The sequence below is a fragment of the Rhynchophorus ferrugineus genome, unplaced genomic scaffold (genome assembly GCF_030347505.1).
Source record: "Rhynchophorus ferrugineus isolate W39M unplaced genomic scaffold, kcgeb_rfMv2 rfM3, whole genome shotgun sequence".
Taxonomy (NCBI): domain Eukaryota; kingdom Metazoa; phylum Arthropoda; class Insecta; order Coleoptera; family Curculionidae; genus Rhynchophorus; species Rhynchophorus ferrugineus.
The window spans coordinates 69,168,394-69,192,688 of NW_027472582.1; the positions used below are offsets into that span (position 1 = coordinate 69,168,394).

At 30.3% G+C, this 24,295-nt stretch overlaps 2 protein-coding genes across 8 annotated transcripts in view; both read left to right on the forward strand.

Moving 5' to 3' along the window:
* The first annotated feature begins 7 nt into the window (after nucleotides 1–7).
* Nucleotides 8–1,677, forward strand: LOC143193381 (mitochondrial ornithine transporter 1). The gene is made up of 4 exons (XM_076399562.1): nucleotides 8–241; nucleotides 428–664; nucleotides 719–1,006; nucleotides 1,063–1,677. Exons 1-4 carry the CDS (start codon nucleotides 178–180, stop codon nucleotides 1,383–1,385), a joined length of 912 nt encoding a protein of 303 aa, XP_076255677.1. The 5' UTR covers nucleotides 8–177; the 3' UTR covers nucleotides 1,386–1,677.
* A 703-nt stretch (nucleotides 1,678–2,380) lies between these two features.
* The window catches only part of LOC143193379 (monocarboxylate transporter 12), a 60,643-nt gene continuing 38,728 nt past the window's right edge, over nucleotides 2,381–24,295 (forward strand). For 4 of the 7 annotated variants that reach the window (XR_013005002.1, XR_013005001.1, XR_013005000.1 and 1 more), the window contains exon 1: nucleotides 2,381–2,520. The gene's annotated coding sequence lies outside the window, so the exon portion shown is untranslated. Of the gene's footprint in view, nucleotides 2,521–12,533; nucleotides 12,823–24,295 lie in introns of those variants that run through there. The other 3 variants (XR_013004999.1, XR_013004998.1, XM_076399558.1) reach the window with 2 other exon arrangements.

The window sequence follows — 24,295 nt, forward strand, 5'->3', positions numbered from 1 at the left end:
TTAAAATTTTTAAAAGCGTGTTTTTTAATATTTCACGATATGGTAAAATGAATCTGATTAAATTTAATGTTTTACTATACATATTTTCCATGAAATGATGTTAAAATTATAATGATTGCTTACTTTACATAATATTTTATTTTTTGACTATTTAAATATTAAGGAATATTTATAAATATGGAAAATAAAGCAAATAATCATGTTAAAGACGGTGTCATTGATTTTACATCAGGATGTTTAGGTAATATAAGTACAAAGGACAATTTTAAGATCTAATCTTTAATTTTTAATTTAATTTTTTTAGTTCAAGTACATTGTTTGAATATACCTATTTTATCTCTTAATAATATTTTCTTTATTAGACACGTTTTTTAATTAACATTAATTTTTATTTATTAATATTTAATTTGATAATTATTGTTTGCAGGTGGTATTGCCTTGGTTTATGTTGGACAGCCTTTAGATACCATTAAAGTAAAATTACAGACATTTCCACTTTTGTATGCTGGTATGGTGGATTGTCTAAAAAAAACATACATACAAGATGGTATTGTAAGAGGCCTTTATGCTGGAACTGTTCCAGCTTTAGCTACAAATATAGTTGAAAATGCAGTTTTATTTTTATGCTATGGGTTTTGCCAAAAGATAATTGTTAAAGCAACAGGTATTGGGAAGGTTGATTATATTGGAGCAGAATTTGATATTTATTTACTTTCAGGGGCATCATCCATTGAAGATTTAAGTGTAATTTCAAATGCTACTGCTGGGTTTTTGGCTTCTTTCTTTTCTTCGGTGGCTATTACTCCAACAGAATTAATTAAATGTAAGCTACAAGCAATGCATGAGACCAGTCAAAATGCAAAGGGTAGATTAGTGCATGTAGGCCCATTAAAACTTACACAGGATATATTTAAAAAGGAGGGAGTTCCAGGGTTGTTTAGGGGTTTAGTGCCTACACTAGCTAGAGAAATGCCAGGGTATTTTTTCTTTTTTGGTGGTTATGAAGGTATATAATTTAGTTTATGTGGAGTACCTGAATAATATCATGAGTTGTTACTATAGGCACAAGAGAGTTACTAAGAAAACCTGCACAAAAAAAGGAAGATATTGGTTTACTGAAAACTATGGTAGCTGGTGCCATAGGAGGTGGAATATTCTGGACCACCACATTTCCATTTGATGTGGCAAAGTCACGGATCCAAGTCAATAGCTTAAATGATAACCTAGTAACTACAATATCAAAAATTGTTAAATTTGAGGGAGTGGGTGCATTATACACAGGCCTAACACCTACGTTATTGAGAACTCTACCAGCTACAGCAACACTGTTTGCAACTGTAGAATATTCCAAAAAATTCTTCCACTATATTTTTAAGGACTCATAAAGATTAACACAGTTATAATATAAGCCAAATAATTCATGGACCAAAGTGTTTATAAGATTTATATTATGAAGGATATTCTGTTTGGGTATTATTTTATATTCCTTTTATATTAACGGGTGTATATTATTTAAACATGGGGTTTATTAATATTGTTTGTGGTTTACATAATTAAATATGAGTTAGTTTGCATTATTCCTAGTAATGTTATTGCAATAAATTCTCAGGTCATAAAAGTTCCTTATTGTTGTTATATGGGTGTATATTTTTTAAATAAATATTTTATATCTTTAAATAGAATTTCTTTTGAAATCTGCGCGGCTTTAATGTTGTCATTGCCTAAAAATAAAATGATTTGATTGTTATATAAGTTAATCATAATTTATATGCGGATACGTAACGCTGCATTTCACTAGAAGAGTATATTTATTTGATTTACTTGACAGCTCAAACGAAAATGAAAGATTTTGAATGTTTTAGGTTCACTTTTAATTTGTCAAGTTCTGTTGCCATGGTAATCTTGCTTATTTTAACCGTCTTATGGAAGAAATTATTAGGGTTCAAATTTAATCTCAAAAAACATACATGGGAGGTTAGCATTTAATGGGATTTGACATATAATTCATTCAATAGAATTAGCAATAATATTATATTTGACAAATGATAGGTATGGTTTGTTTTCTTGCATTATTTTCACTCATTTGTTTTCAAAAATGTCAAACTTATAAGTGATTATAGTATGTATTTTTTAAAGTATAAAGGTGATTTAATTTATTCAGAATGTCGCATTCATGGTTATGGTCTTTATAATGAATTTATCATAATAAACATTAGTTAATTATCGCGGCCAATAATAGATAGCTAACGGTTTAATTAGAGTTAAACGATTTTCCTCGTTGCTTTCATTAATTTCAACGTTTTGCCGTGTTCCTCGCAAAATGTTCCGCGGAGTGCACTTACGCAGTGTGTGATAATCACGTGTGCAACTATTTGTTTTCGGTTAGTCCAAGATGAGAGTTATTGACCATAAAAGTTTATAGCATATATATTGTACTCTTAGCGCTCTTTACTAACATTTTCATTATAATGTTTGTTATAGAGGCGAAAAGTTAAATAACAGAGAGCGCTGTAGTTTTGGGTAAGTAACCCGTTTATCTCTTTTTGTGAAAGGTTAGTTCTTTACATTGATGTAATGCTCCAGTTAATTTTCTATGCGATTTATTTCTATAATTATATTTCACTTAAAAGGTATGAAGTCTGTTTACATTAACTGAGAAGATTTTACGTCAAGAAATAACTTTGTCACTGTTACTGGTAAATTACATTTACCATTTATGTACAGCGTCTAACGGTTGCTGTTCTGCAGGAATGCTTTTATGTTGTCATATGTGAGATGTTAAAGAAAAGTACATGTATATTTTTATGAGATTATTTAAAAGTCATAATATGTCATAATAATATGTATGAAATGTATTTTCTATATAATGAATATTACTTTATTCAGAAGAGTATACAAAGTGCTAATAATAATTATTGACTGTCAGATTTATTTTGTTCTGAGTATTTGTTTCTTCCAGTGTATTTCTGGTAAATAATGTATTTATATCGCTGTGTGAAAGGTTAGTTCTGTAAATTTATATAATGTTCTGATTAACATCCTCTTTATTTTAATTCTGGAAATAATAATATATATTTAATTTTAAATGTATGTATTTATGAACTAAGATACCGAGAAAATATAGAAATCAATAAAAAACTTTTTCATATTCAATGTCTTTCCTGCTTCTGACGAAGGCTTTTATACTAATAGATATGGGGTATTTGAAAAATATATGTTTTTGAACATACTATTTTGAAATTGTTAGTTTTATTGTTTCTTAATAGCTACTTTAGATTTGTTGCTCTTTTTTTGATTATGATTTCCTTCAGTGTAAAATTTTTGTTTTTTCTCATGTGTTCAATTTTTCAATAAATTTTAAAGTTTGCCTTGTTTATTTTTAATTCTGCTTGTTTTATCTTACTATTCTATCATCTTTACCATCCTCCTTAATCTCCTCGTTTAATTTGGTTTTGGTATGTTACTTTAAAGTAAAATATATAAATAAATATATGTCATATAGAGTGCACTATATGTAAGTATACATTCATTGCGATCATTATTGGTTTCCATCTATCAGACTATTGTCTAAAATATATTAGTATCCAAATTTTTTTGTTAGTTATATTTTTTACAAATAATCAGTTTCATCGATTTGTTCTTTTGGGCGGCTTTGTCTTTGTTTATTTTTATTTAATGAACGGGTGTTTTAGTTTAGAAATGTAATTTTTCAATCCAGTACAACTTGAAATTGTTTGTATCATGGCATAAATAAACGTATATTAGCATAAGTGTGGTAATCATTCAAAGATTTGGTAGCGTACAAGGTCATTAGGTTCATTATAATGGTAAATAAACAATGATTATTTGAATTATCGGCATATTTTATTACAAAAACAGCGGTTGATAAGATTTTTGTTCTTGGTTACACCAAAAACAGATGTGTAGTAATAAGGCGATGATAAAAATAGCAAGTAAAAAATATGCTATCCAATGGAAAATTTTAATTATTGTTATTAAACGGTGACGTTAATAATCTCCTAAAAATTGATGATAAGTGTCAAGGCTGTTTGAATCATTTTCGTTTATAGTTTACAAAAATGTGTTTATTTTACATGCACATTTTAGATACTGTAAATATTATGTTAAAAACAATTAATGGCGAATTTTATTGAAATAAAACATTTCGGATATTGAATGTCATACCAGTCATATATCAGATGTCAAATTAATATTAAACAGTCAATTAAATACTTTAATTATAATCATAGAGTAATAGCGATGCAATTGAATAGGGGACTCTGGCGCAAAGTTTCGCCTTGCCCAACATCCAGAGGGAGCCATAATGGGCCATTCAAGTAATTTCATTGGTGAATTTAAATCTCCATTATAGGCACCTGTAAGAAAAATATTTTACTGTGAAGACATTTGATTGGCTCATTAGTAATGTTTGGTACGTGACAGCCTTGACGTCATGAAATGAAAATGAAATTGATTGACCAATGAAATTTAAATAAATGTATTATATATATATATATATATATATATATATATATATATAGAATATAAAATAAAATAAAAATTTAATGTATAAACGTTATAAAAAGCTAACCACACTGTTCTCTATATAGGGCACATTGAAAATGGCGTGCAAAATAAACAAACCGTAGAACGAAATGAACCAATCAGATTCCGTCGCGGCTCTTAGCATAGCGAATAAAATAAGTAATGTGTTAAAGGTAGCGACATCTACATGTTGGACGTCGCGAAACATTTCTCCAAAATTTCCTATGAAGTTAAATCTCTATTTCTCTATGATTATCATTTTTTAAATAGTTATTGTTAGCCTATATAATAACCTTCAAAACACAAATACGGTTATTTGGAAGTTTTTGTAAATTTTGTTCAAGAAAATCAATAGAATATCAATATATAGTGTTAATAGGTCTGTTAAAATTTTAAACAAACAATTATTATTTATATAAAATTATTATCTGTGTAGTAAAAAACACGTTTAAGATTATTATGTTGTTTTTGAATGCGTTAAACTAAAACAATAAAAATTATACAAATGTTAGATAATGATAAAGTATGTCATATATCACATGCTAATATAAGTTTTAAATAACACCCATTTATTATATTTTATTACAGCTATTAAGATCACAGATACAGTATAATATTGAAATAAATATTCAATAATAACAATAATAATGATAGCTCCTTGAACTACACAATATTTGTTTCTTATCCAAGGCCTACCATTGCTATAGTCAGATTATTTCAGTTGTTCTAACAGTTACCCCAACAAAAAAAACTGTTTCATATTTTGTTTATATATATATATATATATATATATATATATATATATATGTATATGTATATATATATTGTTTTAGCTACTAAGTGGCGGGATGTTGAAATATAATATATGTTTATTCAATAAACACATAACATATTGATATATCAACACAATGTTTGTATTAAATGCTATAATAATAAAATATTTACACATTACTGATATTGGTTTGGTATTGTAACAATAACGTTTTAAGTTTATATAACTAATTACATTAATTATTTATATTAAGGAAAAGAGTTACCATAACATTTAAAACGTTATACAATGAATTTGTAGGTAATACGTAATATAATTTGGCATACAAAAATTTAATAGGAATTAAAATGTTATTTGTTTTTATATAATTTTGTGCTTATTGAAATACATTTAAATTATAGTCCTTCCAATAAAGCAACTGTGCACTGGCTGCACGCCATCAAAATTTATAATGCAACTTTGCAATGCACCAAATTCAAGTTGCCTTTTTTTTGAGTCTGATAACAAAATAATGTAAATAAAATAATGAAACAAAAAATAAGGTTATAAAATATAATTTATTTTAACATTAAAATTACGGTAGTAATTAAATAGCCGCAATAGTTTGTGGGTTAGAGCTGTTATATTATATTTACATTGACATATGTCAACGGTGTTGACCAGGGCCAAAACAAGTCGACTTTTATAGACCGATTTAGTTACATATTTGGACGCATTAGGCTTCATTCTGTTTCTTTTAAACTAGAATAATGCCAATTAGTAAAATAAGGAAGAAAAATACTCCGAGATTAAAAGGGACTACGTTTTTATAAACTGTATTTAGCTCGTCAGTGTTGATGAGGTGCATTAAGCTGTTTTATTGGAAGTTATTTTATTTGAAGTGATTATTTTTTTATTTATACGTGAACTGTCCTAACCTAAATGTTATTATATCAAATGACAAGAGAACTGACAGTTGTCATATTAATATGATACTTATCTAAAGATATATAACCTATATAATTTTAAAGTGCTGATAAAAATTGTTATTTATATATATTAGTTTTTGTGAAATTAAAATACATATTAATAAAATTATGGTTTTCAACGAATACTTTATGGGACCCTAGAAGTGTTTTAAATCTCAGAGCCGATTTAACTATTAAGGCATATTTTTCGAATTAGTTTCGAAAGTAGTTTCTGTTTTGGAGTTTCGCGTAATGCATATGAACCGTATTTTAAGAAGTTTCAAAAACTTCCCAGAGAGTTATAAATATACGTACGGGATAGAAAATGGTCTAAGATTCAAGAAATATTATACTGTAAGTGGTATTTTAATATAACCGTCAGATTTAAGATGAACAGTTCCATATAATAAAAACAGTTATAAATAAATCATACGCGTTTTGTACGTTTGTGAGAAATGTGTTTGGCGAAAATGCTACGTATCAGTACTTGTAAACATTTTATGAAAATATATTCGTGATACAGGTTCTAATGTAACGTCGCGTGTATTTATTAAGTAGTTTTGTTTTGTCTTCCGTTTCGGCGTATCAATAACATTCATTGTTTCTGTTTACTGGTTATATGTGAAGAAACTTCAGATTTCCTTAGATTTTTTGTATATAGAGTATAATTATCGTGAAATAAATAATGGTTGAGGAAATGTGGTTTTTAATGCCTTACAATTTATTCATATAAATTAAAAAAACGAATCAATGTAACAGGAGGCTATTTATAGGTACTCGACAATAAATTTGCGACGTTGCCAGTTCTTGTAAATTATACGTATATTTGAAGAATCTTAATAAATCGTTCAGTGAACTTACGTCATCTAAATTCATGACGTCGAAACGTTTCCGCATCGATTTTGAGTTTTAGTTCAGTTTGGCTTTGACATCTCACAAAATTCTAATACAAATAAAATAATGAAACAAGAATAATAACATCAAATATAATTTATTTTAATATTATAGTACATCTAATGTATTTATTATCGAAGGACTTAAACTACAGTTAATTATACAGTGACAGTAGTTTATAGGTTACAGTTGTGTCTAATTATATTTACTCTTTTCCACACTACCTATATTTTAATGTAGCCTAACGTATCCCCTGAAGGCCAAATCCACCTAATTAACAACTGTATAACCAAGTAGTGTATTTTACTTTCATTAAAGAGCATAATTATTTTTTACGTATAATTCTTGTTTCCTTCATCACCGTTTCACACACATAATATCACTGTATTTATCTTTAGTTACTTTTATTACTATCTGTGTATAGCTTTACATAATTATATTTAATGTCCATGACTATGAGCTCTACCGATAGAATATAGCATTAAGAGAATAACTTTGAATGATAGTTTAATATAATACATATTATTTTTAATATTTTATACAATCTTATAAATTCCTGACATATTATATATAGATTCCGGTTATACCTGATTTTAGATGTAATGCAACGAGCAACTTTAGCAAACGAGTATTTTGTTGTTGTTTCAATATTATCGCTCCATCCTTCAAAATCTTCAAACACGTCAAATTTTAAAGTTTCTTATTCAATTTTAACGTTGTGGAATTACTCTATATGATCAATGAGCTGCGATATTAATGAGATATGCTCGCATAAAGCACATCGAGTCACATTTCTGTGAAATTTTACTCTCACTGGCTCAGTTATGTCTAAAATATGATGAATTTGTTTGTCAAATTTGTCAATAAAATTAATTACCCGCTCAAATAATTAAAAAGAACATATTTGGGTGTGAAAATCTGGGTATGAAAAGTTTATATCAAAGAGCTAAAACGATAAAGAAAATCGCAAACCATAGTGTATTATTTCTGTAGTTATTTAAAGTAATACATGCTCTTAATTTAAATCTTTATAACACATGGGCTTAAAGGTCTCGGGCTTAACCTTCAAAAGGAAGCTGTTAAAATTTCATGATTCTACTCATAAGTTGACACTACTTTGTTATTTTCAAAACAATAGATCAAAAACAATTTCGTGTTTTGATTTTACACTGCTTCCTGATGGGAAAAATACCGTTCAAGCGAGGTAATGGCTTGAAAAATGTTATAAGGACTCCGCTCCATCAGAAACAATAATATAACACGTTGATTTGATCACTTCCAACGTGGTCGTAGAGACACCAATGATGCAGAACGTAGTGGACGTCCAAATGAGGTGATAACACCAGAAAACCTAAAAAAACACAAAATCGTTTTGAATCATCGGAATGTGAAGCTGCGTGAGTAAGCTAACATTGCAAAGATATCAAAAGAGCGTATTGGTTTTATATTGAAAGAACATTTGATTTACCGCGTTTGCTCACTGTTGACCAAAAATAAGAACGTTTTGATGATTCTAAGCAGGGTTCGGCCGTGTTTAAACTTAACAAACCAGAATTTTTACGTCGAAGTATGACAATGGATGTCAGTGTGTAGATGAAACGATCGTCATCTGAGTGGACAACAACTCATGACAGGCCTATTTTGAAGCAAAAGATAAATCGCTCTACAAAAGTGGTATTGAAATGTTAGAGCGGCGCTGAAATAATAGTGTGGCTCTTGATGGAAATTACGTTGATGGATTTGTCACCCCATATGTTATATAATCTGAGATGTTGCATACAATTTCAGATGTAAAAAGCAAATCTGTTAGTTGTTCCTGCTTTTATACCTCAATTATTTCAAATTCTATGTTTCAATTATAGGTCAATTGAAAAGTCCCCGACCTGGCACATAAATGGCGCTACTAGAATTAAATCCATATGTTTTTTAGTTAGCCCTAACCCTCAAAAGAGGCGTGCATAAATTTGACAGCTGTCGAATCATTAGTTTGTGAGTTGTAGCATTTTGATTGAAATAACTTTTGTTATTGTGAAATAAAATGGATAAAAAATAATTTTGCGTGTTGATAAAATATTGTATTTTGAAGGGAAAAAATACAGTTGAAGCAAAAACTTGGCTTGATGCCGAGTTTTCGGACACTGTTCCAGGAAAATCAACCATCAAGTATTGGTATGCTAAAAGAAAGCTCTACGCAAAGTGGGTGCAGCGCGAGCTCACTTTTGACCAAAAACAACGACGATTTGATGATTTGGAGCAGTGTTTGAAGATGATCAAGCATAATAAACTCGAGTTTTTGGTTTAAACAATCTACAATCATCCGAGTGGACTGGGAAAAGCGTGGGACCGAGCGTGGGAAAAGGCAATAGTCGGCTGGCAAGGTTATGGCGTCTGTATTTTGGGATGCGCGTGGAATAATTTTCATTGACTACCTTGAAAAAGGAAGGACCATCAAAAGTGACTCTTACATAGCGCTACCGGACCGTTTGAAGGACGAAATCGCTGAAAAACGGCCGCATTTGAAGAAAAAGAAAGTGCTGCTTCACCAAAACAATGCGTCGTGTCACAAGTCAGTGAAAACGATGGCAAAAATCCATGAATTGAGCTTCGAATTGCTTCCTCATCCACCGTATTCTCCAGATCTGGCCCCCAGTGACTAATTTCTGTTCTCAGATCTGAAAAGAATGCTCACTGGGAAGAAATTTTCGTCGAACGAAGAGGTCGCCGAAGATGATCACCTGAGGTCTATTTTGAAGCAAAGGACAAGTCGTTCTACAAAAATGGTATCGAAAAGTTGGAGGGTCGCTATAATCAGTGTATCACCCTTGAAGGGAATTATGTTGAATACAAATAACTAATTTTACCAAAAAAATGTGTTTTACTATGGTAGGCCGGGGACTTTTCAATTAACCCGTTATTTTGTGGCATAGGATCAAAGAAAAAAATCTATCACTTGTCTTTTTACGTTTGTATTTTTATTTCAGGCCTATTGTTTCTTAATACATTTTTATTATTGTAACGTGTGTATTGTCATATGTTCCAGGAATTAGAATTTAATTATCCGTGATATCATCAGGAAGCAAATAGTGTGAATCCTTCTGTTCCCGCTATTATTACAACAACAAAGAACGTTGGTTGTTCAACTAAATCGTTTCAAGGACGTTACGCGCCCATAGTTGTTTTATTTTAGATTCTATAATTGCACTTGACAAATTCGGAGTATATAAATTAGTAATTATGACTGACATTAAAAGTTATAGTGTCTTTATATTTAGCAGGTTACGCTCGTCCATTAACAAACACGTGTCGCTTAAAAATTATATTTTTGCATATATTTTCCTGATACCTCGCCATCTATTCGAATTAATACATTAATATGAATATTTAAATAATCTCGACCTTTGACATTAATATTAGGCACGGCACTTAGTTTTAAAGGATCAATATTGATTATAAACTTTTTTAATTATTATTCAATCAAACAATCATCCATTAATGTTGTCCAACTTTCTATCAAAAGTTGTTTCCATGGTGAAATAAATTAATATTGATCGATGCAATACAATCTTCAGGTCTTATTAGGCATATCACAATATATTGTGCGATTAACAATCACAATACTCCCCAATGAGGGTGTTTTGGAATAATCCGACACTCTAACTCTGAGTTTTAGTTTAGTTTGGCTTTGACATACAACAAAATTATAATCTAAATAAAATAATGAAACAAAAATGTTAACAAATGTAATTTATTTTAACATTATAGTACATCTAAAAACTACAGTTACTTATACAGTCACAATAGTTTATAGGGTTAGAGCTATAACGTCTTATCACTATTGCATTCAAGAATTTTGCATACGTCCGACAACCGAACGACTTTGACAGGCTCATTCATTTGCGCGTTCGAACTAATCAGACTGCATTATGTCTCTTTTTAACTAGACTAATATGAAAAGAATTTATAAATTTTGGCAGGCAATAAATACATTAAACGTCTTGGTGACGTATGTACAAAAAAACTTTGAATATACTATAGGGATGCGATATACCTTATACAACACTACATTGTATATTGATAGAGTAGCATTTCTTCCAAATACTCAATACCTTTTTCTAAATTTAATGTCTTTCGTTCTTTCAGTTCGTCTTTCTTCGATTTTACAAGAACCTTCCAATCCAGTTTTGTATCCTGTCTGACTCCTAAATATTAGCTGTGTTAGCATGTGTTGTATGTAGTTGTGTGTTAGTTTATTACTTTAGTTATGTATTTGGTTGTGTAATATCTAAAATTATTTTCCATACCTTCAAATCATATCACCTAATCTAATGATTTTAATAGCTTTCCAACTGTTACCCTAGCATTCCATTTTAGGGTATTTGCCACGCCATATTTGTGTTAATTCCAGTGTATTATTGGAACCAATTAATCCATATTTCTATTCTGTCCTCATTTTATTAGTAATACCTTCATACAGTAGTAGTACACACCCACCAGCGGCATAAATTTGGTTTCGTCTGTTTCATTAATAATTTTTCTCATTGCTTCTTTCATTTGCACTCTAAGTTCCAGATATTTTATTTTCCTTTTGCCTTGAGTGTTCTTTATAACATGCCATGAATATAAGAGCCTTTGTGGCTTGGTTCCCATAACTTAACATGTCTAAAAACTACAGTTAATTATACAACCACAATAGTTTATAGGTTAGAGATATAACCTCTTATCACTATTGCTTTCAAGAATTTTGCATACGTCTGGCAACCAGACGACTTTGACAGGCTCATTCGTTTGCGCGTTTGAACTAATCAGATAGCATTTTATCTTTTTTTAACTAGAATAAAATGAGAAGGAAAATATTGTCTAGTTCTAAAACGAATTTACAAATTGAGGCAGGCAATACATTAAACATCTTGATCACGCATTTACAAATAAACTTTGAATAGACTATATACCTTCTATACCTTATACACTTATTATAGCACTGTTTGCTAATAATTTACCGTAATAAACTTTTGTAAAAATAACGATTAATGTTTCGGTAAAATCACCGTTGGTTAATATAACTTATTTATAATTCTCAATATAATAGTTGTTATTGTTGCTTACAATGTATGTATACATTATGTACATATAAAATGTGAAATATGAAAGGATTTACAAACACAAAAAACTTTTATTTTAATTTTGAAACTATTTTATCTTATTGAACGAAGAAGCGACTTGATTGAACGAAAAGGCGATGCAAACGACACCTAGGGTGCTCATCGAGAAAAAGAAAAGTGAAAAAACTAGAAAGAAATTGTTCATACAGCGTATGGCTTAGAGGGGACTAATGATAATGAATTACGTCTCACCTTCTAGACGGTCCTCATTGCCTATTAGTAACGTGGTCATTAACATGAAGTAGACTTCGCTAATAGTAAACACGCAACGCCGTTCCTAAAACGTTCACATCGTAAATAAAACATGCTTGTTTCGTGAAAATATGACGAAAATAACGTGTCACGCCACTGACTTTTAGAGATAACTTATCTGTCGGTAGATTTGATGCCGAACATCAATATAATTATAGTCAGAATTGAAAAATTTAAATTGTTTTGTGCGGCAGTGTAGAATGCTGTGATTGACCGTATAAATATTGTCGTGTTTAGATCGTGCTATATAACGGTAAGTCCCAACATATATTTTGGCACTGTGGTGGATTTTCGGAGGTATTAGTGTTATATTTTTCTGTAAAAATCTTTATATTTTACCTTACGTGGTACTATACATTAACAGGATTAAACTTTCTCTGAAATTTCCGTGATTAAGTCACATTGTTAGAATATAAAATATAAGATAATTGTTGACCAAATTAATATTCTAAAGAGAAGTTAAAAAACAGTTATCTATTTTTTTAAATATTTTTCTTTGACCTTGGGATGCCCTATTTAAGTATAACTTTCACGCAGTTTAGAACTATGTTTCCCATAAAAGGATAATCATACAGCAGTTGCTTGATTAGTAGCATAAAACGTTGCTTTAACTCAAGCACAACATATGTAGATTCGCCAATTAAAAAGACTAAAATTGCTGATTATTTTTGTTCTAACTAAAAAATAATTATCACTGTTGAAATATTGGTTTGGTTTGTTATAAATATATGTATATGTGTTAATCATTTATCTTAATAAAGCGTTTATTATCTATTTCTTAGAGGTAATAATATTATATTTTCTATAAAATATATATATATTTTACCTTAGGTGGTACTACACATTAACAGTTTTCAATTACAAATGGTAAATGTAAGAAAACCTAGTGATAAAAACTGACTTGTGTTCGATAAGACCCGAAAAATTATCTTAAATCACGTTCAGTTGACATTAACAAGCGTGTGCAGTATTACCTTTTATTAAGAGTGGATTTATAGATGAAGTCGAAAGTTGCTTAACAGGTCAATTGAAAAGTCCCCGGCCTGACACAAAGATCGCGCTACTAGAATTAAATCCATATATTTTTAGTTAGCCCTAACCCTCAAAAGATGCGTGTATAAATTTGACAGCTGTCGGATCATTAGTTCGTGAATTATAGCATTTTGAGTGACGCAACTTTTGTTATTGTGAAGAAAATGGGTAACGAGGAATATCGCGTGTTGATAAAATATTGCTTTTTAAAGGGAAAAAATACAGTTGAAGCAAAAAACTTGGCTTGATGCCGAGTTTCCGGATACTACCCCAGGAAAATCAATCATTAAGGATTGGTATGCTAAGTTTAGAGGTGGTGAAATGAGCAACGAAGACCGGTGAACGCAGTGAACGCCTAAAAGTGGCTCTTACCGACGAAAACATTTAAAAAATCCACAAAATGATTTTGGATGACCGTAAATTGAAATTGAATGAAATAGTAGACACTGTAAAGATATCGACTGAATGTTTACATTATATCATTTATGAATATTTGGGTATGAGAAAGGCCTGTGCAAAGGGCATGGGTGCCGCGCGAGCTCACTTTTGACCAAAAACAACGACGAATTGATGATTCGGAGCAGTGTTTTAAGATAATCAAGCGTAATAAACCGGAGTTTTTGCGTCGATATGTGACAATGGATGAAACGTGGCTTCATCATTTCACTCCGAAGTCCAATCGACAGTCATCCGAGTGGACTGCACACGATGAACCCGCTCCAAAGCGCATGAAATAATTTTCATTGACTACCTTGAAAAGGGAAGGACCATCAATAGCGACTATTATATAGCGTTATTGGGCCGTTTGAAGGACGAAATCGCCGAAAAATGGCCGCATTTGAAGAAAAAGAAAGTGCTGCTTCATCAAGATAACGAACTGTGTCAGAAGTTAGTGAAAACGTTGGCAAAAATCCATAAATTCGGCTTGGAATTGCTTCCACATCCACCGTATTCTCCAGATCTGACCACCGCGTCTATTTTTTGTTCTCAAAAGAATGCTCGCTGGGAAGAAATTTTCGTAGAATGGAGAGGTGGTTTCAGAAGAGGACTTTTCAATTGACCTGTTATGAACAGTATATATTTGCTTGCTACTGTTAAGCCTGTTAGTGTTAGCATTTATATTTTGAATCCATATTTGTTCAAAATTTTTTCGTGATTAATTTATGTGCCAATATCATTAATACTTGTTTATATTATTGAATCATTTGTTAAATATTGTCCATAGTAGATAATGTGGCTGACTAAGGTGTTAATATTCAAGACAAATATGTAGTATTGATCAGTTCAATTTTATACTTTTTATTATTATTTTCCTAATCCATTTAAATATTCTATACAGTGGTGTTTAATAATCCATTAAAAAGTAGTTATCTCAAGGTGATAGCTTGTTGTTCTAATCCAAACTATTGTCTGTCTTACTTAGGGAATAATAAGCCTACTAGTTAAAATATATAATTAATCTTCTGAAGATTATGTCAATAGGTATTTTTGATCAGGTACTTAGTATTGGAGTTAATTGTAGTTAGTTGTTAATTGGTTTCATTATTTGAATTATTCCTATCGGTTTTAAGGGGTTTTGCTACCTGGGCTCTTGAAAAAAGACATTGTTTAAGATTATTTTGTCGAAAATTTTTCAAGGAATAAAAATTTGAGTTTCTATAATATGTATATATATATATATATATATATATATATATATATATATATATATAATTTTTTTTACAAAAATTACCTTACATAGTGAAATGCAAACATGTAAACAACGGATTGTCAATCTTTAGAAACACCCTCAAATAAGCTACCTGAGAAAAATCTGTTAATATATCTGTGTATAATAAAGTTCAAGTTTCTCGTACTTTATTTAAATAAAGGGGAAAAACACCACCGTTTGTCGGGTTTTCAGACGCGTTAGGTTCTTAGACGAAATTGAGTGTTCGACGTTTCGAGAGAATTCCATCTGCCATCTTCGGGTCTTGTTTTGTCCCATCTCGTTAGATGAACTAAATTTCTTGTGTGTTTATTGACGGGGATTTACTTGATTGATTTAATGGGGTTTAAATTTTTGTGCTTGGTCTTTCTGCTTGGTTCGCTTTCTAGTATAATTTTCCAGGATGCTGGTAGACTAGTAGACAATTTTCTTCTGCCTTTGGATATAGTTATATTTAATTTTTGAATAGTATTGGTTATTTGTTTTCCTGTTGTCAAAATATATAAAGACTATGTTTTACATTTTTATTGACTACATTGCGATGTTCCTCCCTTCGTACACTTCGTATTCTTCTGATACTTTGTTCTATGTAGATGTTTTCGTAGTTGTGGTAGGAAATTTTGTATATTCCTTGGCCATGATAACACGATCTGGAGTTAACATTGGTTTTTGAAATTGAGAGCCAAATTGCCAGTTGAAAGTTGTTTCAATCCTGTATCTTTTGCTTGTTCTTTAGGGTAAATTGATATGGCTCGGTGAGTGGAGGTAAAACGAAATGAAACAGTGGTGTTTACATTATGTGACCGTTATTTATTGGCAATATAAAAAAATGTGAAAAATACAATTAGATAAAACGGATGGCAGCGGTGTTACATGGAGACGAGGCTTGGGCAGTCGACGGTGGCACGTCTAAACCAAGCGATGGTTGAGCACTGAATGAATCGAAATACCCTTCGATCACATCTCAGATAAACGTCTCGGGGTTGCCGCCAGCTATTCGTTAGCGGGTTCTAGTTGGCGCTGCTGGCACCCCGCCCATGTTCAACATCTGGGATTATATTTCTGGGTATTTTGTAGACCGTTATTCCACTATGTAAAATTCGACATGCCTCAAGGTCGCTACAGTTCTAATTAACTTGTCTGCATTTAAGTAACTGTCAGTGTGGATTGTTTTTCAGGATACTGACTATACAATAATTAAAATTTGTTATGTATATATGAATGTATCGAATAATTATGTCGTCCTGAAACTAAGTCTCCGTCGTACAGTTCCTAGAAGAACCAATTTTCAGCTCGTATATTATATATATACATATGATGATTAATCAAACGTTTTAATGTATCGATATTCAGGATTCATATCAATTTTTTTTAATATGAAAATCATATTGACGTCATTCATCTTGAGTTTTGTTTCGATAAGGCCGCGTTCAACAATCGTTTTTAAAGTGATGTAAGTGTTTTCCAAACAGATGATTAACCATGTGACCGATGCATACGGTCCCATTATGCGTGAGTAATGCTATAGACATGTTAAATAAGAACTTGTAATAGTAGACGGAGTACGTTCGAAAGTACTTGATCGTTATCGGGTCTTACGTTAGTAAAAGCCAAGATTCCTATAGCAAAATGGAAAAATACTTGTATGAGACGATATCAGCCGTCTTATTAATACACGCCAATTTATTTATCGCACTAATGTCTATAGTTATTGTTATTTATAAAGATTTATTTTTATATTATCGTTTATCTATCTGATTTTTATTAATAATAAAATCAGTAGCAAACACAGTAGGGTAATAAAGATTACTGTGGAATTATCTGTTTTTGCTCATTTGAAGATTAACAATGTTAGATTTTAATTAACATTAAATTAATACAAAAATCGGCTAATCTATGATATTTACGAGGGTATATTTAGATATTACCGAACTGAGAAAGAAAACACGATAAAAACATAATATTATCTAATATTATTTATTTTTTGTGAAAGAAAAATAATGCAAAATAATAAGTAAATAATGCAAGTAAAGGTGTTCACTATCATTTGTTTTCTTCCCTATACTGCAGTAACGATGCAACAAGAAAATACTCTCATTCTTCTTATTCTCAAGTTGTTCAATATCTTCTTATCACGAAATATATTCTTGTTTTCAATCCCAATTGCCATGTCTCATGTTGGTCTCCTAATTTTTGCTGAGTGTTTTTAAAATCTTTCAAGAAAAGATACTGCTTCAAATGTAAAAACTGGTTTAGCATATTTAGATGGTGTTTCTATAATCTGAAATGTCTATAGAAATCTTTTATGACTATATATAGCTATATAAGTGATTTGCGAGAATATTAATATGAAGGTTTAAGCGTTATGTAAGCAAAAAGAGGAGAAAAATGAATCATATATTATTTGAAAGAACGAATCATCGAAATATACTTGTTAACAAGCTACTTTATACTTAAATCAAGCAAAATCGTATCAATAAATATCTAAAAACGTCCCAGCCGATTCTTATTTTACACTCATTTTGATCAAAGTACCAAAGGGTAGTGTCTTGGGACCACTACTGTGTCTGCTTTACATTGCTGATATCCCAACAACAAAGGAAATAGTACTTCGAACATTTTCGATAACACAGTTATCGTGGCAAAAGATGTAGTTTTATCTAAAGCGAGAAAAAGTACAAGAAGCTGTCAACAAGATCTACAAATGGAACAGAAATTGGAACATGCAGCTTAATGGCTCCAAATCTGAGCATATTAATTTTGCGTTGCGATGAAATGAAAGAAACCTAATTATATCTGCCCAATTCGCCGACGAATGCCGGATTCTTCAAGCAGAATCGGTTAAATACCGATAATATCGATGGTAGATGAAGCAACTGTACTGGTTAGTCGAAAGATACTCTCCACTTGACCTAAAATCAAAGAAATTGGTTTATCAGTCAACCATAAATCCAATTAGTACCTAAGTATATGGTTGAACTAAAACATCAAACCAACTAGTAATCGAACAGATAAGTGATCTAAGTTTTGGCCTTAGAATATGGAATTGGGTTACCAAATCATAGCAACGTGGAAGCAATAAAGCTACTGGACAGACAACACGCTGGAAATCACGAGATTGAATCGAACGAAACCACATATTGATGTACTAATCCCATATTCCCCTTGCTTGGGTATTAATGCAAGGATAGGATGGGGCAAAAGTCCTGCTACCATTTTTGACGTTTAGCTCGCTTTCGCTCTAACTATTTTGTTGTGTAGACGTTCAAATTTTATTATGGATAAATATACGCCACAAGAACGAGCAGTAATAATGAGCAATATTTATTGAAAATAATTGTTCTATGGACAGTGGTAGCGGGACTTTTGCCCCGCGTTTTCAAACAGAACAGTAGTAATACATTAATGTGTAAATTAAGATTGTGCTAAGTATATCTAATGTAAGATATAGCTAATAAAAAAAAGAATTTGGTCTTAGATATGTATTGGTACAAAATTATCAATATAAACAACTTTTAAACGAACTAATAAAGAGTAAAATTTTTAACACATTTTAAAGTTTTTAACACACCTCTGACATGTGAGAATAGTCAGAATTATAGAAGAATGGGTAAAACTTGTACAAAATGATGGAAAATTATTTTGATACATGTTACTATTTTTCTCAATAGATGCCTTTCTAAAGAGAAAATAATTATACATGCAAGTACCTGAGGTATAAACTCTGATAACTACTGATAACTACTAACCTTGAAATAAAGAAAATTTGACTGTTAAGCAGCATATAAAAATACACCCGTATAGTTAATGGATGCTGGTGTATTAATTTGTGTTAACTGTAGTTTTATCGCACTTGTTTTGTGTTGTGTTAATTAAGTACCATTACAAAAGTGTGTGGTAAAAACAACAGATAACTAGTCCCATTACTAAAACATTTAATGCTGTGTTTAAATTTGTTTAAAATTAGGTAATTTTTTTATGAATTATGGAAAACTACTAGTATTAACTTTATTGATAATGTAGGTTATCAGCTTTTATTAATTTCAAAATCTCAATACAGCTTTAATTAATTTTAAGTGATATCTTTCTTTTAATATTTCAGTATTTTTTTAACCTGGAAATCTTTAAAAGGTCTTGCTAGGACATCTACTTTATAACTTGTATTTAGACAAATTTAAACGCGATAATAATCTAGATAATATTTCATCCTTAAATTCTGACCTAGTTATGATATTACATGTGCAAGTGGAAAAATACTCAACATAAATGTTTATAAATAAATCATACAAATATAACAATTTATACAATAACATAATCACGAAGAATGGACCAATTATAACATATTCTTAGTTTCTTAACCTTGACTTTATGTAATAGACATTTGTTTTGACTTGTGGAAAATTACCAGACCCACAGACTCGATAAAAAATATTTGTTCTTGCTCGATTGGTATATGCAAATTCGTTCCAATAGTTGTGCTAATACCGGCATATGTTTATAAATATTCATCTCCTATTGAAATGTACCTGGTAGTTTGGCAGAGAAGACGTAGCAGCTGATCAAATACACATGAATTAAACATTAGAGATGGTTTTTTGTGATAAATATTTTTAAATACTATTATCGTTTAAATTTTTTGGGATTTAGAGAAAAATATTTTGGCAAATCTTGATAAATAAAAAATAATATTGTGTAATATATATAAGTTACATAATGTGAAGGGTTTAACATATAAAAAATCTTTATTTTATTTCAAAAGACAATTTTATTTTATGGAAGGAAGTGATGACTGTTGAACTGTTGTTGTTGATTAGTTCTTTCATTCTAGCCATTTTTTTTAAATCAAAATATCTCCAGATGTCACTATATTCTTGGTCAGTAGTTTTGTCTTGAATTTCGAGTTGTGGAACTATAATTGTATTTTTTGAAGGTAGAATGGAAGATACCTCTATTGTGATAACTTTTTGTATCGCCTTAGCATTACTTGCAATACCAAATCCTGCTTTTTTAAATCTAGGATCTAAAAATGTGGATTTCCCGTATTCATTTCTAAAATTGCCAGTCTTTTACTGATGACATCTAATAGACAATTTTTCCCCATTCACTTGTTAAAATCCTGGATTTGATGGAATGTTGCAGTTCTCTTGTTAACCGTATAATTAAAGACATCGTTGGGATACCTTTCACCAGATAACTCGGTGATTATTATTTCAATGGGCTTTAAAAGTTGAACACATTCTGTTAAGATAGTCCATTTGTTAACAAATAAAAACTGTGGGGCTCTTCTTAATAGCCAACAAAATAAATTGTTGAATATTAAAGTAGAGTTTTCCTATCAGAAAATGTATTTATTACAAATATTTAATATACTTTATTCATTTCTTTAAGGTTAATATTTTTAAAAGAAATTTAACAACTGCTGGTGTAAAAAATTCTACAAATCTTTTGGATCTATGCAATTTCTGAAACCTTTGGAACCTAATTTTAGTTTTCAAGATTTTAGGAAAAAAGTTTCGACAAACAAGACGCTTGGACAAAAATCGTGAAAGTTTATCAAAAAAGGATTACCTATTATACCAGTCCAAAGTATTACCTTTTATGCCAGTCAAAAGTATCTTACTATTTATCATTTACAATTTATTTTTTTTTGCCCTCGAAAACTAGCGTTCTAAAATGCTGCTATATTAATTTACAATATATAGTTATTCACAAGCAAACTACAAAGAAAAACATAAAACCACATATATTACATATAAATCTATATAAGCATAAATTCGGCGCATTACTTTTACGTCGCGGCTAGGACGGAAGGCCAGAATGTTAAAAATCAGTCGAATGAACTAGTAGAACCGAAAATAGTAACTAAAAGTAAACGACTGAAACAGTCGATAGTAAATTGTAATAAAGTCAGTCGGACCGAAAATAGGGACTGAAAACAGTTACTAGAAAAAACAGTTGAACCAAAAATAGCGACTGAAATAGTCGATAGTAAAAAGTAGTCAATTACTGAACATTCAATAGTCAATTTCAGTCCATTGTTGCCAACACTAATTATGATGGTTTTGAATTTTTAATTTAGTTAAAATTATTGAACGGCTTAGTATATATGATATTTTCTCACAGTGATAAAATTAATCTGTAACAGCTGGATTTTGTCGAAATCTGATGATAAAGAAGATTCATTGTTTTATCTATATTTAGAAAATATTTTGATGTGTACATACTGATATGTATCGAACGCATAACACATTATATATTGCTCGTTCTTGTCGATTTATTGACAAAAAAAATTTCAACGTTATATATTATATGTTTGATGGGATGAACATACAGATTTCTATCGATATCGGGTAGTGCTAAAAGTGATAAAGCTATTTTCTAATAACGTATTTGTAATCAATGTCGGGTGAATGAACTTTGCTATAACATAGGCAAATAGTAGAAAATTGAGAATGATAATCAATTTTAATATATACGGTAATCATTATTTAATAGTATGGGTTCTCAATTAATCTACAAATCTTTCACAATATAAATTGGAAAACTATTTCTCCGAAACTGAAACCTCAGGGGTATAAGAAAGTTTAAATTCTCAACTAGAACTAGTTTGGTTTTTTAATTTGGGTATTGGTTTGTCACTAGCAAGTCCCTTGTCTCTAGTAGATAAGTAGATGGTCTTTTTGGTATATTTACGATGATATCAGATAAATTAACAAATAAAACTGTATGAAAATTTGGAGCATTATTAATTGAGATTGGTATATGCTGTTGAATTTTATTTATAACTGTGCTTGTTTACTACTTAATACTTTTATTTATAATCAATAAAGACCATTGCACGAAATACTTCTTCACTGTCAATTTAATTAATTAAATATTTGTTTTTCGTCTGAGTTTGTACCAATATATTTAAGATAATTAACATTCTATTAATGTTGACAATGCAAGAAGATTCTATCTAAAAATGTTTTCATTATAATTAAAATTATTGAGAAATAAAATACTGTTTTATTTCGACATACGAAGTGTGTAAATTGTACGCTAGACTTGTAGACTCGAATACAGTGAACTTGTGTTCATTATCAATATATTATTAGTACGTTGTTATCTCTTTCTAAAATGCAAGTTTAAATTCCTAATATACGGGTGGTGTATGATAAAGTTAACCTTAGCCATATTTTATATTAGATATTTTTCGTACACATTAATTTACAATAATACTAGGTTCTTTTAGTTCCAGAGATATATGGAAATGGAAAACATATTTAGGGTTGTAAAAATTGCTTTATTTGTTCTTGAAACTTGTACTTGTTTCAATGAAAAGCGTGAGAAAAAAAAAACATAAATTAGAGGGAGACAAATCTGATAAATAATATATTTATTGATTTTGATATGAGACGATGATGAGAGATGACATATTGAGAGATGTGTTTGAGCTCTGTGAGTAGTTTTTTTTTGTTTTGAATCTCTTTGATATTCGATCAAGTTGGGAGTATCTTCTGACTAACTATTAGAATAGTTTAATTTTGAGTCTAATGTGCTCAGCACTTTATCTAACATGATGCTTCCATTTTAATCTACCATCGGGTTGGATGTTGGTGTATTTCGCTGATGCTGATTGTAGTGTTGGGGACCCACTGCCTAGTCAACTTGTTGATCCTGTTTGTCCTTTCCTGCTTGTCCTATCCTGTCAACTTGTCATAATGACTTGATGAAAAATTAAATTTTTTAAAGGAATTCTTGTTTCCAATTGGTCGAAAAAGGATGGAATTATTATTTGAGTGTATTATATGTTGAGTTTGAAGGTGGTGAAAAAACTAATTTTAATACTGTCTCGATCGATTTCTTGAATAAGAACTCGCTTCGTTTCCTTTCCTCTTTTTCCTCTTTCCTTTCCTCGTTTCGTTTAGCTTCTTGTTTGAATGAGGATCATGGTGACAGATCCAACTCTCATCTGTATTGGTGAAATAATCCGTAGTTATAAGTAATTTAATACGTTGAAAAGGTGTATTCTCCAGACATTTTTGTTCCATTGTTAGCAATTTACGGTGAACATAACATGAATTTTGCTTTAAATTTTAGTCTGTTGACCGATTTATGATATTTGAATAGTGAAAAAATACTTGATTCTGTAAAAAAAAACAAATTGTCACAAATGGAAATAAACAGAGCAGAAAATTAAAAAGATCCATTCTATTATTATAGTTTACGAAGAATAAAAATATGTCACACTGTGTTTCCAGATTATTAAACACATATCTTATTCTTTATTAGCCTTAGATATATGTCATACCACCCTCGTATGTTAATTCTTAGCAAATCCAAGAATTATTCCAGTAATTTCTTTTACTATCTCGCTCCTGCTGGGATTTATAGTGTTGCAGTTTCTTTTTTTTTAATTCATTCACTTGAACTCACTTTCTAGTCAACCTATTTTAAAATAAACGACTTCGCGGCGGTCGTATTCTTTTGTTTTCGCCAGCGAAGAGTTAGTTTTGGGTTTTTGCCAAACTGTTAAATTAACGATATATGTAACAATAAATTGTGAATTCACTGCCATCGTTGTTTAAAGCGAAACAACGTTCTTGTACGGGGTATGAAAGGAAGTTAACTAGTTATTATTTGTAGTTTTAAGAATTTTGTTGTTAAATAATTTGTTTTATTATATAATATTATTTATTATATTGAAGTGAAATAAGTGGTATTAGTCATGTTATACTTATTGCGAATTTTGATAACATACAGTTATATGGTCATTTATGTCCACCCAAACAACTTACTAACCTTTAGACTTAAGAATAGCTAACACAGCATAATTTTACTATAAATGTAAAGGCAGAATGCCTAGATTTCAGTCTCGCCTATCCATTTGTAAAGACTGTTGTTAAGTACTCCAGTCTCGCCTATCCATTTGTAAAGACTGTTGTTAAGTACTCCAGTCTCGCCTATCCGTTTGTACTGTACGTGTTTAAGCATAATAAGTCTC